The sequence below is a fragment of the Coniophora puteana genome (genome assembly GCF_000271625.1).
Source record: "Coniophora puteana RWD-64-598 SS2 unplaced genomic scaffold CONPUscaffold_9, whole genome shotgun sequence".
Taxonomy (NCBI): domain Eukaryota; kingdom Fungi; phylum Basidiomycota; class Agaricomycetes; order Boletales; family Coniophoraceae; genus Coniophora; species Coniophora puteana.
In genome coordinates this window covers 1940883-1956441 of record NW_006913061.1, presented here as the reverse complement: position 1 = coordinate 1956441, position 15559 = coordinate 1940883, and the positions used below count along the sequence as shown (strand labels likewise).

General features: G+C 53.0%; 6 protein-coding genes across 6 annotated transcripts; 2 read left to right on the top strand and 4 right to left on the bottom strand.

The window, feature by feature from the left end:
• Positions 1-115: 115 nt before the first annotated feature.
• On the top strand, positions 116-1445 carry CONPUDRAFT_156053 (uncharacterized protein; the record flags this gene model as incomplete). The annotated part of the gene is made up of 8 exons (XM_007772831.1): positions 116-290; positions 356-434; positions 500-577; positions 650-746; positions 840-1005; positions 1065-1154; positions 1224-1363; positions 1428-1445. 8 exons carry the CDS (start codon positions 116-118, stop codon positions 1443-1445), a joined length of 843 nt encoding a protein of 280 aa, XP_007771021.1.
• A 2081-nt stretch (positions 1446-3526) lies between these two features.
• On the top strand, positions 3527-4858 carry CONPUDRAFT_74829 (uncharacterized protein; the record flags this gene model as incomplete). Its single annotated transcript, XM_007772362.1, has 2 exons — positions 3527-3634; positions 4103-4858. 2 exons carry the CDS (start codon positions 3527-3529, stop codon positions 4856-4858), a joined length of 864 nt encoding a protein of 287 aa, XP_007770552.1.
• Positions 4859-5826: 968 nt separating this feature from the next.
• On the bottom strand, positions 5827-7976 carry CONPUDRAFT_167130 (glycoside hydrolase family 18 protein). The gene is made up of 10 exons (XM_007772830.1): positions 7602-7976; positions 7535-7548; positions 7227-7470; positions 7069-7174; positions 6928-7013; positions 6858-6869; positions 6778-6787; positions 6518-6730; positions 6433-6455; positions 5827-6376 (listed from the first exon to the last, which is right to left on the bottom strand). The coding sequence occupies exons 1-10, from the start codon at positions 7839-7841 to the stop codon at positions 6194-6196; spliced, it is 1131 nt and encodes a 376-aa protein (XP_007771020.1). The 5' UTR covers positions 7842-7976; the 3' UTR covers positions 5827-6193.
• A 1018-nt stretch (positions 7977-8994) lies between these two features.
• CONPUDRAFT_156050 (glycoside hydrolase family 18 protein) lies at positions 8995-10189 on the bottom strand (the record flags this gene model as incomplete). Its single annotated transcript, XM_007772829.1, has 5 exons — positions 8995-9077; positions 9139-9373; positions 9432-9514; positions 9571-9926; positions 9987-10189. The coding sequence occupies 5 exons, from the start codon at positions 10187-10189 to the stop codon at positions 8995-8997; spliced, it is 960 nt and encodes a 319-aa protein (XP_007771019.1).
• Positions 10190-12011: 1822 nt separating this feature from the next.
• On the bottom strand, positions 12012-13175 carry CONPUDRAFT_59444 (uncharacterized protein; the record flags this gene model as incomplete). The annotated part of the gene is made up of 1 exon (XM_007772258.1): positions 12012-13175. One exon carries the CDS (start codon positions 13173-13175, stop codon positions 12012-12014), a length of 1164 nt encoding a protein of 387 aa, XP_007770448.1.
• Positions 13176-14448: 1273 nt separating this feature from the next.
• CONPUDRAFT_167127 (uncharacterized protein) lies at positions 14449-15335 on the bottom strand. The gene is made up of 2 exons (XM_007772828.1): positions 15025-15335; positions 14449-14969 (listed from the first exon to the last, which is right to left on the bottom strand). Exons 1-2 carry the CDS (start codon positions 15099-15101, stop codon positions 14789-14791), a joined length of 258 nt encoding a protein of 85 aa, XP_007771018.1. The 5' UTR covers positions 15102-15335; the 3' UTR covers positions 14449-14788.
• Positions 15336-15559: the final 224 nt, after the last annotated feature.

The following is a 15559-nucleotide window of genomic DNA, read 5'->3' as shown; positions in this document are numbered from 1 at the left end:
CAAGGCAACCTTCTCCCCATCCCTTTCTTGTTTCAGCCGACTGTACCTGATCTTCTGTACTGTACTATTAACCTCGTTATAACAGGCTCGGCACGCAGCAGCGACAAGTCAAAGCATGCAGCTTCTCCGCGCCCCAGCTATCCTCCTTGCTCTCTTTGCTCTCTTGGCGAACGCGGTCGCAGTCTCTTATCGGGGTCTCACGAACGCTGAACGACTCGCGCGCGGTCTTCCTATCGCGAAACCCCAGTTTGGGCGAAATCTGCCTGGTCGCGCACCCACCCCCGCCTCAGGTTCGTTTCACTATTATAGCGCAACAAGGTAAGCTGGAAGTCCTGACGTACGCTTGCGCACACAGGCGCAAAGCGGTCGCAGTCAGCCTCGCCATCGCCGTCCGCATCATCCTCGTCCTCGTCCTGGGGCTCCTACTCAAAATCGTACGTGTCACACGGACCTGCTACGTCGCATCATGCGTTCTCACACAACACTTTACACCTCATAGCCTCTATGGTCGCATTGAGGTGCTCACGAGCTCAGGCACCCATCTCGGCTTTCTTTCTAGTTTTACGAATGGCACAGTGTGAGTTTGATCTCATGCCCGGGTCCCCCCCAGTCGAACACTGGGTTTGACGGAGACGATGATGTTTTGCAGGGGCGTGAACTACGGCACGGACTCCGAGTCCTCCGACCTCAGTGTTAGTTTCACGACAAAGGCGAACGGAAAGGATCGCTTTGATGTGTTGATAAATGTGCGTTTGCGTGCCGTGACCTCAGTATTGCGCCGTGTAGAACGGTGGCACTGTGGTTTCACCGGCGAATGCTCACCGATAACAAAATTGCAGAATGCTGGTGTGTCGCAAACGTACCTCGGCGCGACCTCGAACGCCACTCTGGATAGTGGCTCACCGTCGTACGTCTCGTTTGGTGTTGACTTCAACCACACGACGGCTGAACTGACCGACTCCATCTTACACAGGTTCGCCGAGTTCGGTCTAGTCTCTCAGCAGAGTAAGTGGCTGATTATCCACCGCCCCCTCGCCTTCTCCGTTTCTGATGTTGGGCCACAGCGCCCGTGTACTCTCCTCCTTTGGCTTCAGGGAATCAAACTGCCGAGTCCAAAATCTGGTCGTACACCTCTGGCAGCAAACAGATCAAGGGTGGGTCTTCACTCCCTATTTTTGGCTTTTGGCGTTTGATGACATGTCCTTTTACCTTGGTCTATTCAGCGAACTACGTCAATCCTGACAGCTCCGTACCGACGACACTTATCGGCTACAGCAGCCACAGCAACTCCCTCGTGTTCGTCGGTGACATAGATGCGTATAACAACGCATCGTCGAGCGCAGACAACTCGTTGACATCAGTGGTGAGTCTCGACTGATAGCTAAATATAACGAATGCGTGCGGCACGCTAACCTCCGTGCTTGCAGGAGTTTTATCTGTACTAAAGCCATCAACACGCTCTTCGACCTGCGGTCCCGTGATCGCACTTCTTGCCTCGTTTTCTGTATCAGTTGGACATCTGTTTATTGCTATCTCTACTCGCTTTTAACTTCGGACTTTTGCTTAAACTGTTTTCTCTGATCGCAACCCCCCTTGCATACACCATCCCGTACACCTTATGCTCTTTGTTTCGCTGACCGACTCTTACGATGGACACGACTGTACACGCCTGTTAAACATTCAGATTTGTCGTGTACACTTACGATAGTGCAATTTGTAAGCTAGAGACTTTGTTTTGACTTCGAGTTTGTGTTGGCGCTGGCGTACGCCTGTATTCTGATTGTACCAAGAAACCTGTACATCCACTCTTTACCTTGTATACCCGATCCTTGAATACACTGCCTTCCTTTGGACAATTCGCAGTTTCGAGCGCTTGATGGCGTCATTAAGCGGGTACTCGGCATAGTTTCCAGACAGGCGGACAAGGTTGCCCGCAAGGCATTCCCCGGGATCTAGACGCTCTGACTTTGAGCAGCAGGTTGATAGAGTTTATCTCATCGCCTAGCGCTAGTATCTACTAGGCGTGACTCGGAGCCGGCGTCCGAGGTCATGAGATGTGCAGGTAGGCTTCCCGAAAGCTTGAGCTTGAGCCTTGAGCCGACATCTTTAAAATTAGAATGCGTTGGCGAGCAAAGTGCTGCCTCGATGCGCACAGCGAGAACTCAATCGGACCTCGTGCGCATGGTTCAGTGCATGCGACCGAAAAACCAGCCACGATATCAAGTTTTCTGATGCAGGGATCCGGGTGAAGAGAAAACACGGTGTAGAGCGCCGAGGCGCAAGGATATTCCAAGGTGGATAGACTGTCTTCATTGAAGAATGGATTGCCGGGGTGCCCCTGGCCGCGCTGAGGGGGGAGCGAGGCTATCGAAGGGCTGAAGATGCCGCGGTAAGCACACAGGATAGGGAGGCGTAAACTCGGGGCGTTCATTCTCGGAGCGATGTGTTTCAAGTTGGTTCCGGTGAAGGTGGGTCCAGGTACATGTCTACATGCTGCTGGTCATGGGATTGGAGGATTGGAAGAACGTACGCAAGCTTCTGTGGACAGCGGCGAGTGATCGTCGCCGTCTGTATTTGGCATGATCTTGCAGTGGAGAAAAGAGATATCAGATAAAGTACGTCCCGCAGTGGCTGTATGGCGTACTCTCGTTACGTCCAACTTGAAGATGGTGAATGGTCAGGGATGTACTAACCTAGCAAGATCTATCAATCTTGATCAACGTTAATGTTGACTCGTACCGGGGTAGGTAGATACGCCACAGGAGATAGATAACATGCATATGTTTCGGTTCCGTGTGCTCGCTCCGAATCGAAGCTGACGCCAGGAGGGTCGTTGAACGTAAGGTTGCACAATCGATCAGATGCGTCATCACGATAATTTGAGAGGCTGTGATCCAAACGAGATTCTCCGATGCCAATGGCAAAAAGACACGGTACCTGTGGTGTCCCCGAGTGGCTTCACGAACTGGCTTGCGCTTCTTGCGCTTCAACTTGAACTCGAATATCGAATACCACGAAGACCGCAATTTCCACTATAGGGTTTCTCGCCACCAATGGCGGTAAGGTTGAACGTTGAGGCACAGAGGAGCCGTTTGTACTGAGGTACAGTGCGGCATTCAGAATGAAAGGCAGAAAACATCTGAGACTAGACGGCGTAAACAGCGATGCTCACTGTATGGTTCGGAGCACAACCGTGACAGGTTCAGGCGCTCTCAGGCGATGCATCGTTGACGAAATCGGTGCGTGGGCGAAACTTGAGCGGCGTGCTTGGATAGGAGTTTTCGGCGTTCTTCTAGATATCCCTGTACCTATTACTGGCCATGGTCCGAAAGCGACTACATTGTAGTCTCCCCCAGATAGATCTTTGAAGCAACTTTGAAGACCAAGAAGATAAAACCTGAACAACCTCAGTATGGAGAAGCCCCTATTATGGCATAGTGTCACGTGTACCGCGTTCGAAGTCAAAAACACTGCCACGCTAGCGCGACGCGCATTGGCGTCCTTCTGACAGTCCTTCTCATTAATTATGGGCATCTCTGCTCAGCATTCAAATTCTGAGACTTCTGGCGACGAACTTCCTGGAGACTATCGTGATGTCCTGTTCAATCCTACCGCGCGCACAAGGCGTAAACGAGTAAGCAAACGACGTCGCCCTGCTGCAAATGCCAAGAAAGGACTAGACGAACCACAAAGACATACGCGAACGTGTCATTTACTTCCCCTCAGCACCGATGATCGAACAGTACGCGTTATCATACTCAGCCTAACATCTGCTGACGTCCATCAGCTGAGTACGCTGGAACGAGCATGGGGCATGGGTTGGCGGCGTCTGAATGTCGATAGTCCACTTAACAGATTTTCCAGTACGCGATGTTCTGAACCCCCTTGCCCTCGTCATCCAAGCGTATTCTTTTAGCGGATTTCTCTTTTGATGAAGATGTCAGTGATGACCAATGGCTTCTTCTCCCGGAACGAGACGTTCTGCAAATGCTCGAGGAACAATCGAACCGACCGGCGACGAGGGACACAGTCATCCCTAAACTCAACAAGGTATGTTTTCTAACGATAACTTTTGCGGCTGGGCAATCTCACACCATTACAGCTGCTTCTGTACCATACGCCGATATACAGGTACTACCTCGTACCACGGAACAGCCTTCGAAACAAGGTCATCGTCGAAAGACCGTATCCAGGCCATGCGCCAATTGTACACACTTATCCGTTCTCAACACTTGGCCCTATCATCAGCCACGTTCGACCTCAATATGCCATATGGGGCACTGTCATGAAATGGGATACCTTCAGTAGCCCTGAAGACGAGGACATGCGTCCCGCTCTCCGCCAAATACTCGCGTTAAATGCCCCAGAGCTTGGAGACAGGGGTGATAAAGCACTCATCTCACTATTGTTGTCTGTCTACGACTACTGGAACGCTAAAGAGCCCTTTCCTAAATTCTTTTCCCATACTCGAGCGACGCGGCGTTTCCATGCAACCTACGGGGTTCCACCCGCAGTGGATGATCATCAGGAAGCCTATTTCTCTGGCGAAGAGTCTCATGGTTTGGAGCAAACCTCGGTTGACGTAGAACAAGTGGCACAATGGTGTATGGAGTCGGACCGAGCAGCTCATGAATCAGGGGGATGGGAGACGTGTCTTCTGAATGACGAACAATTCGCCGATTGCGCCTCAGCCTCAGTTTCGGAGAGTGTGCTGCCTCCTCTGACAACCAATTACTGGTGTAAATGGCGAGCTTCGTGGAAACACCCGCGAGGCAAGCGCTTCAAAACATCACGGTTCTCGAGTAACGACTGGGCGGCTCTCGAGCATCACATGTACCTGCCAACAGCGTCATTGTAAATGCGTTCCTTTGACTCTTGGATACAACCAACATGTGCAAGTTTTCATACGCAAGACTTCCATATTAAATCGTATGGACGCTGTCTGAGGTTTAGATCTTGAAGGAGCTGGCAAGCCTCGAGTTAATCGAAGCTACTAGGCTTGATTCGGATTAGTAGGTTACTTTCGCTTTCACAGCTTATACAAGCTTTTGTCAGTTACCTTACTTCATAGTCGCGTTTTGAGTCGTGGTCTGACACTTCGATGGAGTGGAGGCGGTGCCACAGGAAGTGGCTTGCTAGAATCGCAGCTGCCGGCGGGAGACACTGACAGGGCCACGCTAGCGCTGACACTTTGTTCGGCTTCGGCGGTTAATTCGGCTTCGTTTCATATTCTTTCATTTCACGATGTCGAAGTTATTGAAGGCCGGAGCGGTACACGGTTTACGTACATATTCATGTACCTTGCACATCCGAGGTGTTCATGAAAATCCTCGTGCTCCATTCCGATCGACTATACTCTCGCTAGCTCCACTCCGACGCGTTGATGGTCCGAGGTCGACCTACTAATATTGACGCGAAGAAGCTTTTTGAAACATCATGTTCATGATCAGCTTTTTTCCGAGAATATGATCCAATTCGGCCAACTCGGACGAGACCTTTGTCCACACCATTGTACATGTCATTTCCGAATGATGCTATTATATGGACGCGGCGATCACAATGCAAGCTGCCAGTGTCACTTGTCAATGTTCCTAAACATTCAAAACGCTGGAATCGGCAAAACGGCGAGTCTGTCAATGTCTTGACAGCTGCCAAGTTTTCGGGGCATTGAGAGCATTTTTGAAGCCTTATGAAATGAGCAAAAACAGGGTTTCACGCCCACGGGCGAAGGACCCGAATTAATGTCTTGGCCATGTTCCCACGCTAACGACACTGGACTCAGGTTCAGCCATGGGGATAACTTGAACGATGCAGCACGCGTAGGTTGCAAGTTGTTTGAATTCAAAAAGGTTACAGCTATGATGTATCAATTACAAGAGTCGGTATACTTGAGCCATAATCGTAAGCGTGTCGTGAGTATGCGGTATACAACAATACAGCAGTCAGAAAGACAAGGTTAATGAGTGAATGAGAGATAGATGATTAGTACGAGCAAATGAGACTGTCCGATTTATCCGAAACATGCCAAAGATCGAACGAGACTAGTGGTAGGCTGAGACACAGACAGCGCGCGAAGGGGCAGGAGCATCCACCGTCCGTCCGAGTCCGTGATGAAGGACTCGAGTCCTTCGTGTACAACAGACATCGCCCGCCGTCGAGACAGATCTCACGTTACAAGGGTGACGCAACGTGATTACAGCTGGATGAGCTCCATGCTCCAGAAACGAACGCGCTCCCAGAATCCTTGCAAGATCACTTGGGACCCAGAGCCGCGCACAGGGGCAGGCATAGGCTGCTGCGTCTGCTTCTTGAAGCTGGAGACGGGCCAAGACTTGGCGCGGACGGACTGGATCCACGAGGCGGCAGCGTCAGGGAACTGAGAACAGCTAAGATTAGCAACGGCACAGCAAAACGAACTAGAAGCACGCATACCTCCCAGACCATGACTCCAGCATCTGAATGAGACGAATAGATTCAGGGGGGCTGTGCTAGACTGATGAGACAGTGAACGACTCACTCCACCCATCCTGCTTCGCATCTGCGACACACTGCGCGAGGTATGTGGTGTTCATGTACCCGTTGCTCGCATCGCCCGAGGTGGCAGGCTTGCCGATAACGATCTTGTCCATCTCGACGCCTGTGTACGCCAGCTGGAACACGGAGGAGTTGGGCCATGTCTGCGAGGACTCGTAGAGCAGGCCGTTACAGGTCGTATATTCACTGGACCCCTCTTCTCAAGAGTTAGTAAACTGATATGGAACTTTGTACGGTACTCACGGTTGTAGAACTTCATGACGACAAATCATATCGCGTCAACATGCTAATTTCCAGAACATTAGACGAGGATCTATATTTACCTGAACGTTGTACTAGGAGAAACATGCATGAGAAAACACACCATGTGCAAGTGAGAATAGTGCCACTTACCCAGTCAATGAGGTTGCCCACGTTGTCGTCTACTTGGATATACGCGTTATCCGTATACATACCAGGGCTAAACCAAGGTGCCACGGCTGCGGGAGTACACATCAGCCTACATTAAAGCACATGGCAAAAACGACGACTGACGTGCATGTGTAAGGAGATATTGTCCCTGCGGCAGTTGCTTGCGAAGCGCTTGTGTGAACGTGGTCAACCATTGAACACCGGTTCCCGCCGACATAGCATCGAAGTCCTGTTCGTCGCGTGTCATATACGCGTCATGTCATCAAACGGCGATAACGCACCTCAAAGTCAACATCCACACCATCCAAGTCGTACTGCTTCACGAAGTTAGCAAGATTCTGCGCAGTCTGTGTGGGATCGTTGTTGCTAGAAGCTGGCGTCTCCGTCGAGCCAAAGGCAGAAACGATCAGCTTGATGCCCGCCTGCTCGTACGAAGACTTGATCGAGCTCCGGGTGCTGTTATCAAGCTGGACCCAGGTTTCCGCATTATCTGCGGGGCCCGAGCTTAGCCAGAAGGAGAGTGCACTGGATGGAAATAATCGATAAGCACTCGAGGAACCAGGACACCAGCACCATAAAGGATGCTCACAAGACCGTAAATCCCTGAAGAAGCAATATCTCAGCATCTGAAAGGCAAAAGAGTGGGGCCAACATACCGATATCTGAGCAGGCGTAGGCGGGAACTGTCCGCCAGACACCCACTCATCGCTGTAGACGACGAAGTGCGGGGGAGAGGGCGTCGCATACCCCTTCACCGGTGTTGACCATGGCCTGTAATCGTTCGACTTTGGGCGCGCCTCAGCGGGGTACGAGCCCGCGCACGGCACGGCCGCAGACAAGGGCGCGAGCGCCGCGAGCGCCGCGGTCGCAAAGAGCTGGGTGGAGGAGATGAACATGCTAGACGTGAGACGGAAGGAGCGTTTCGCCTCTGCTGTTCATTAGGCCTTATAAACGAACAAATAACATGTGATCGGGAGCATACGAATCGCCTAGTTCCATTACAAGCATCAGGGTTGCTTCGGGCCCAGAGGCACGAAGTGGAAACGTGGAGACTTCCTTGTCATTATCGTGGGACAGCATCCTGATGTTGCACCAGAGACCGCAGCAAGTGGATTGAAAAGAGGCATTTTTTCCACAAGGAGGCATGGTCAATCACGGATTGAATGGCCCGCTAGGGGCAAAAAGCCAAGCGCGATGGTTCCGGTCGGTCCTCCAGAAGTTCGTGTCTGTCTCAGCACGACGCAATGATGATCTATTAGGTTGATCGACTTTGTTATATTCGAGAACATTGATGATGCCCCGGAATGGAGCCAACTGACACAACTTTCGCTGGGTACGGCTGAGAGGCGTTAAGACGAGGCACGAGAAGCAGACGAACACAAGTGCGAGTGGAGAGATGTTGTACCGAAAGAAGTTCCATCGGCTGGAGTGAGACCTTGCAACGTCAGTCATATGAGCTGCGCCCAAGCCCAAACTCAGCGAGAAGCACCAGCCAGCACATCGTGCACGAACTTTGCCGACCCGGTGATGTGTCCTCAGATCCATCCTGTTTGCTCTTCAGGCCTCAGGCCTTCACGGCTATTGGAACGTCCGGTTGCGTCGCGCATGAGTATTTGCATTGCAATCAAGTCCTTTTGAGGTCGTATCGGTGAGCGAAAGGCATTGTGTGGGGAGAATCGAAGCAACAGGTCGTGCATCTAATGATGAATTTGACTACAAAGCTTATTCTATTATTTTGGGAGAATACAGGCACCGACGACCGTGGGATCCGTGCGCGTGCTCCCAACAAATCTTCCTCTTCAATTGAGATGCAACAGATAAAGATCTCAAAACTTGCTCTCGCTCAAGCACAATGTACGGACCTAAAAGGGTGATCTGCTGGTATCACAATAAATAACAATAGTTATGTAGAACAAAGATCCCAAACACGAAGATCCTGTAATCCCATCATAAATACAACATAATAAATCCTTCTCTTTTCCTTCCCGCTTCGTAGGCACAGCCTGTGACGTGAAGACAATCGTCAAAAGGAGTCGTACAGCCTATCGTTTACTCGGGGAAAGCAAGGGCGCGGACGGCCTTGATCCAGTCGGCAGCAGCGTCAGGGTACTCCCAGACCATGACACCAGCGTCTGTTGAGAAGAAAAGGTTCCGTCAGTCACACGACATGATGGGATAGGAGTCGATACTCACTCCACTTCTGGCCGGCGGCGGTCTGGAGGCAGCCAGCGAGGGTGGCGGTGTCTATGAAGCCGTTCGTAGCGTCGGTGGCGGTCGCAGGCTTGCCGATGACGAGCTTGTCGAGAGGGACACCCTGGGCAGAGATCTCGAAGAGGGAAGACTTGGGCCATGCAGCAGAGGACTGGGTGAGGAGACCGTCGCAAGTGGTGTACTCGGAGGTGCCCTGGTTGTAGAACTGGATGTTGTACTGTAGAGAATCCCAAGTCAGTCTATTTTGCGGATTCGTTCGAACGCAGTAGGCCTACCCAGTCGATCAGGTTGCCGACAGCCTTGTCAACGGCAACGTATCCGCCGCCAGTGAAGCTGGGAGAGAACCAGGGAGCAACGGCTGGTGGTCAAGGTCAGAACACGCACAACGCGAGGCCGAAATAGAAAATGACTAACGAGCGTGGGTGATGATGTAGTCGGTAGCCGGGAGCTTAGCACGGAGCTCAGTGGTGAAGGACTCGAGCCACTTCTCAGCAGAGCCGTCCATAGCCTTGAAGGCAGCCAGGTCCTCGTAGTCGACATCGACACCGTCGAGGTTATTGGCAATGACCCAAGCAGCGAGGCTGTCAGCCGTCTTGACCGGGTCCTCGCCGCTCGACGTGGGGGTCTCGGTCGAGCCGAAGGCAGACACGAGGAGCTTGATGCCAGCAGCCTCATAGGCCGACTTGGTGGACGCTCGGGTGGCGTTGTCGAGTTGTGCCCAGGTGGCAGCCTGGTCAGCGGGACCAGTCGAAAGCCAGAAAGAAAGGGCACTGAACGGAGGTCACGATTAGAACAACAACAAAAATGAGCGCAGCCACCGAGAAACTCACAAGACGTTGTAACCCGTCAGGTCAGAAGGCGCCGGGGGGCCGGTCTCGCCAGAGATCCACTTGTCTGAGTAAATGACGAAGTGGGGGGCAGCAGGCGCGGCGTCGCGGGCAACCAGTCCGCTCTCAACAGGAGCCGCCGTCACGCTCGTCGCGGACAAGACAGCGGTGAAAAGGGCGGCGAAGGAAGAAAGGAAGGAGACCATGGCGACTCTGGCACTGAAGCAGCTCGAGGAGGATGTGCTGGTACTGGACCTGGGGGGACTTGGGACTTCTATCCGTGCCGCCTTTTATGCATTTTGTCAAGTCGCTCTGCCACACGACAAACCGAAGGCGCCGAGATTGCAACGCGGGGAACGAGAGCAAAGAGGTGATCACACGTCAGGAACACACATGGTGCAATCGGGCGTGACGCGCGATCCTTGGCTCGGAGGAAGGGTTCGTGTCAGACAGCGCATACACCACATGGTAATCACCTTCGAATTTCTCGATCATCTCGCTCGACGATGATGCAAAGCTGTCTCACAGTAGCCCACAGCGGTCTTACGACCCATCCTCTGTTGCCAAACCTTGTTCCTTGAAAGACCAAAATGTCAGAGATAACTTGCTTTAGGGTGAAGAATTAAACGGCTCTGTGATATTCGACCTTTATCAATTGGTCATACGAGCCCATGCCGAGGAAAAACAATAGTGGAATTTCACGCACAATGAAACCGCGCGCGCGCATCCGGCAGAGCAGCCACGTAGGAGACGGCGCGGTGCCTGTAACGGTCGCGAGGTTCTAGACACAGAGGTAGCCGAGCGTGTCGGCCCCTGCGTTTTGTTCCGCTACCCCAGAGCAGCTTCATGACGTGCGCAGAAGCGACGATCGTCAGGAACGGGACGGAGAGCGCGACGTAAGACGACGCCGACAGCTTCTTATACTATGAACGGCTAAGGCTGACCGTAAAGCGGCGTACTTTGGAGTTTGGAAGGCGGCTAGCGCCCAAGCCCACTCTCATCGCTGGAGGAGGCTGGTCGCGACCTCCATCAAAAGCGGAGGGAAATGCTGAGTGATTGGGGGGAGCCGACCATACAGGTGTGGAGCGAGACAATGTCAAAGGCCACTGTAGCAATCAGATGAAGAAGCGACGGGAATTTTCAATGATATGGGTGATGGAACATGCCAGCTAACATGCCTCGGGGGGAGACACTGACTTGTTGAGTGTTTGTTGCTGCGCACTCGGCCACGAGCAACGTACAATCATGAGCGCTGAGCAAGCCATCACAAGTGCCACCGGCAAGAAGAAGAACATTGCGAGAATCGGGCGGCTGTCAGCGGCTGCCAGCTCATCGAAGGCGACGAACGGTAGGCAGAAATTGCAAGGGCTGTCAAAGAGGTTCTCTCGACAGGTTCTATCATTGAGCAAGGCTTCGCAGAAAAACACAAGCCAATTGTAAGTCGTCGGAAAGGCAAAAACATTTCATATTGAACATGGATGCGTACCTGGTGATAGAGGACTTGTCGAGAAAGGTTTATCGTGGACGGTAAAGTAGTGGCCCCGGTCGTCTCCATGTGGTCGTCTCGGGCACCTCGGGATCTGCCGTTTCGGCAACCATCGGCAATGGCCGAGAGCGCCGTTAGGAATTAGCCCCTTTCACGTCAGTGGGTAGCGTAGGATTCAACACCGTGACATAGAACCTTGCGTAGGAGCCGCTGACAAGATCCATCAAAGACCGTTCTGAGTCTATCTTTCTCCGGAATTCCAGAAGATCGACTCTCGTTGCTCGCTCACGAGTTTAATTACAGTGAAAACATGCTGAGTGGCAGAACATATATCATTTGTTATCCGCCTAGGGTAAGCAATTAGTTCCGTAAGATATTTGCGGTCTTTGGCATATTTCTAACACCCCTCAATATAAGGCACGCACACACCATCTATGAGATGCGCGAAAAGGTTCTAATAAATAGCGATGAGCCCCAATTTCCGAGTGCACTAACCCTCCTAATCATCCTACACCAGCTCCATCTTCCCGCATGCCGACACTCTACTGCCAGGACACCTTGATCAGCGGCGTGCTGTAAATGCCCACATTGTTGATGATGTCGGTCTTCGTGTACGTGAGGTAAATATCGTTCGCGCCGTTCGCGAACGCGCCAAGCCCGGGGTTCGCCTGCAGACTATACGCGCCCAGCGTCGCATTGCCGTTCTGGGCCGAGTAGAACTTGGTCGGCTCCGTCCAGGGGCCCTCGGGGTTGGGGCTCGTCGTGATCATGAAGTCGGCCGACACGCTGATACCCGGCTGCCCGATCCAGACGTAGCTGCTCCAGGGAGGGGACCAGTAGTACGTGCCCTGTCCGCCGGCGGAGACATTGTCGATGTTGATGTCGCCCGCGCTGAGGTCAGGCGGGGTCGGCGTCCAGGCGCCGTTCTCCCAGAACTGGTACTGGGACTTGTCCTCGATGCTGCCGGCGGGCACCTTGGCAAGCGCGGTGGTGCCCTTGCTCGACTTCCCGTAGAGATATGCCGTGCTGCCGTCAGAGGACATGACGCTGCCGTAAGCACCGTACGGCACTTGCTTGTTGGCAGCCCAGAAGGCCTCGTCTACGAGGGTGACGGTAGGGAGTGCATCGTGCGCTGCGGAGGGGGAGTAGACGACCTTGTAGAGCGACGTGTCGGGGTCAGGGGACAGGTTCGTCAGGTCGCTCTTGATGTGCCCCTTGGTGACCCAGGTGTACGCCGTGACGGTGCCATCTGCGGCGGTGTTGGTGACGAGAGGGGGGGAATCAGGCCAGATGGCGTAGCGCGTGCCATCGCTGCAGGCGCCCGCCGAGTTATCGCCGCATTCGTCCGACTGAATGGGGTAGAACGGGTTGTTGTTGTTGCTACCGTACATGGGGTAGGTGTCCCCGTTGAGCACTAGGAAGCCGTTGGAGTCGAGGTCGGTCCAGCTGGCTGTGCTGCTAATGACGGGGAGGGTGGGGACACCGTCGGATCCGACGGGCTCTGTGTCGCGGCAGGCCCAAAGCACCCTCCCACCCATCAACACCGAGCCGCACGAGTCGCGGTCCAGCGTAGGGTCGCTGACCACGCCCAGCACTTGGGGCGTGCCCTTGACGGTAGGGGTAACGGGGGCTTGGCGGCGGATGGCAGTGGCGGAGGAGGAGGCCGTGAGGTAGAGAGCAGTAAAGAGGGTGGCTACGGATATCATTGTGAAGAGTGCGAAAAGGCGAAGTTGAGCAGGGTGCGGGACAGAAGAATACTCAAGACACGATCCCGAGCAGAGGTGTTTGAGGAGTTGAGCTAGCGCCGTCTTCCGATACTTATACGATTTTCGGAGTGTACTTCTCGGTGTCATAGGACGCCTAGGTGACGTCTAGATCATAGCTGGCACAGGCTGGCATGCAGACTCCAGAGGGAGCACATGGAAAGATGGGGATGAACGAGGTGACAAGTAATGATTCAGAGAAGCCAAAGGATAAAAGGAGACTCCAAGAGCGACATATGCACACACATCAAAGTGTGCCAGAGGAGTGTAGTAAAGGGCAAGTGCTGGCACGCATAGAAATAGAGATCTTCTCTCTCTCACAAGCACTGACAATCTTGACGTAGTCGTTAGTGTCGTGACAGGCAACATGCCAAAGCTATCAAACAGGGAGATCAGACTCAGTCACTCAGAAACCAACGCCGAAAGACAGTTGTTGTGCCTTAAATTTGACAGTTCATCGGCACCGCAGCGGCCCGCTCTGCTGCTCGTGCTGGATACATGCGACGCTACACCACACGCGTACTAGCTGTATGCTGTTGTGAGCACAAGCCGTCGTGTGCAGGATGTCATCATCACGAAGGAACACGGAGCTACGAAGCTTGGGCATCTGTCAATGGTCGTCAGCTCATTGACGTCGACAAGTGGTCAATGGAGCCCACGCGCTGTCCAGTGTTTAATAGACGTGGAGCTTCTCTGAACACTTTCTATCACCGAGCAAGTTGCTCAACAACGCTGAACCTGATCTTCAAGTGCGTAACAAACAAAGCCAATCGTGAGTCGTCGGCAAACCGAGAACATAAAGCATTGAGCGAGCATGTGTGCCTACTGGTGATGTGAGGACTTGATGCGAAATGTTCATCGAGGCGAAGTTGGCGGTGGTTGGCGGTGCCGGTGAAGTGGCAACCTGGAACTCTCGGCGATCTGCGTCCGTCCCGGTCCGGCTCTTATCCATTCGGTTCTCTCTCAGGCACGCTCAGGCACCCACGGCTTCATTAGTACCTTCAACGTTAACAACCATAGCGAGCGGAAATCATTAGAAGCCCCTTTCGCAAATGTTAACCTTCTCAAACGTCCAGAACATCATGCATCACGCCTCGCTCATGAATCCAATAGTGACTCTTGCAACAGAACCACTGTATCACACACAAATATCATTCAAGTGGCCCTGTAGCCAACTGTAGGCGGTGTGATCTCGGCAGCACATACATATGTCTAGGAAGTCATTGCAGGTAAGATTGTGAGGTACGAAAACCAGCACAGAGACAGGTATCGCAGCTATATACAACATTAAGAATATATACACGTAAGTAAGACAGGGTATAATAATGCGATGATGGGGGTATCGACACGATGCCGAGAGAGGAGGATATCAACCAGAGTTCTAGATCTATATCATGATACATGAGGAGCCATACAAGGAAGAGAAAGAAAACGTCCACAGAGTGCATATCGCGTGCATATGATGAGTCCAGTCTGTGTCGTCGCAGGCTACCGTAGCCTCGTCATGTGTTCATAACTCCGTACCCGTTCTACAATGAGACACAGCGAGAGCGCGCTCACTCCCGGCGCGCGGCAGCGTGCATGATGCTCCTGCGGCGCGCGGCGGCAGTGACGAGCACAAAGTCGTGCGGCAAAAAGGACGCGCGGGGCTGCTTGTGCGCCGCGCCGGTGACCTTCTTCCACGCGCGGATGATCTGCCTCTCGATGATTTTGGTTGCGGAGACGCGGGTGGAGCGACTGCAGAGTCCATATGAGTACACTTGTCGGAGCGTGAGCTAGGGCGCGGACTTACACAGGCTTGGGCTCGACGATCCAGCGGACCGAGTCTTCAGCGGGGTAGTGGACGCGCTGAGAGGTTTCGTAGACCATGATTGAGGGCGTGGGGTGGGTAGAAAGCGTTGAACTGGTTCTGGTGAGTGATGACACGAGCTGGGCGGAAGGTCGATGAAATAATGTTCGTAATACGCAGGAGTGCACGTGGAGAGTTTTGTCGTGAAGGAGAAGACGGTTGAACGAGAGACCGATGGACGTCACAGACGTTGATTATGAGAAGAAAGTACAGACACTGCTAGAGTGCCGTTAGTATCGATACAGAAAAGGGAGAGAGGAGGCTGAGGGTGTGGAGACGCTGCTCGCAGGTCGTGCCGAGGCGTGAGCTTGGACCATGCTGCTTATAAGGCTGTTGAGTCTCGGATCTCGATGGCGGGGAGAATACAACAGCTCCATGAGAATGAAGGCATTAGGTTCCGCTGTACAAACGGTTCACTGTGGGGAATACAATGAGGTTTGTCAAGGAGACGTTAACAATAGCAGTCCAGGGTGCGCCC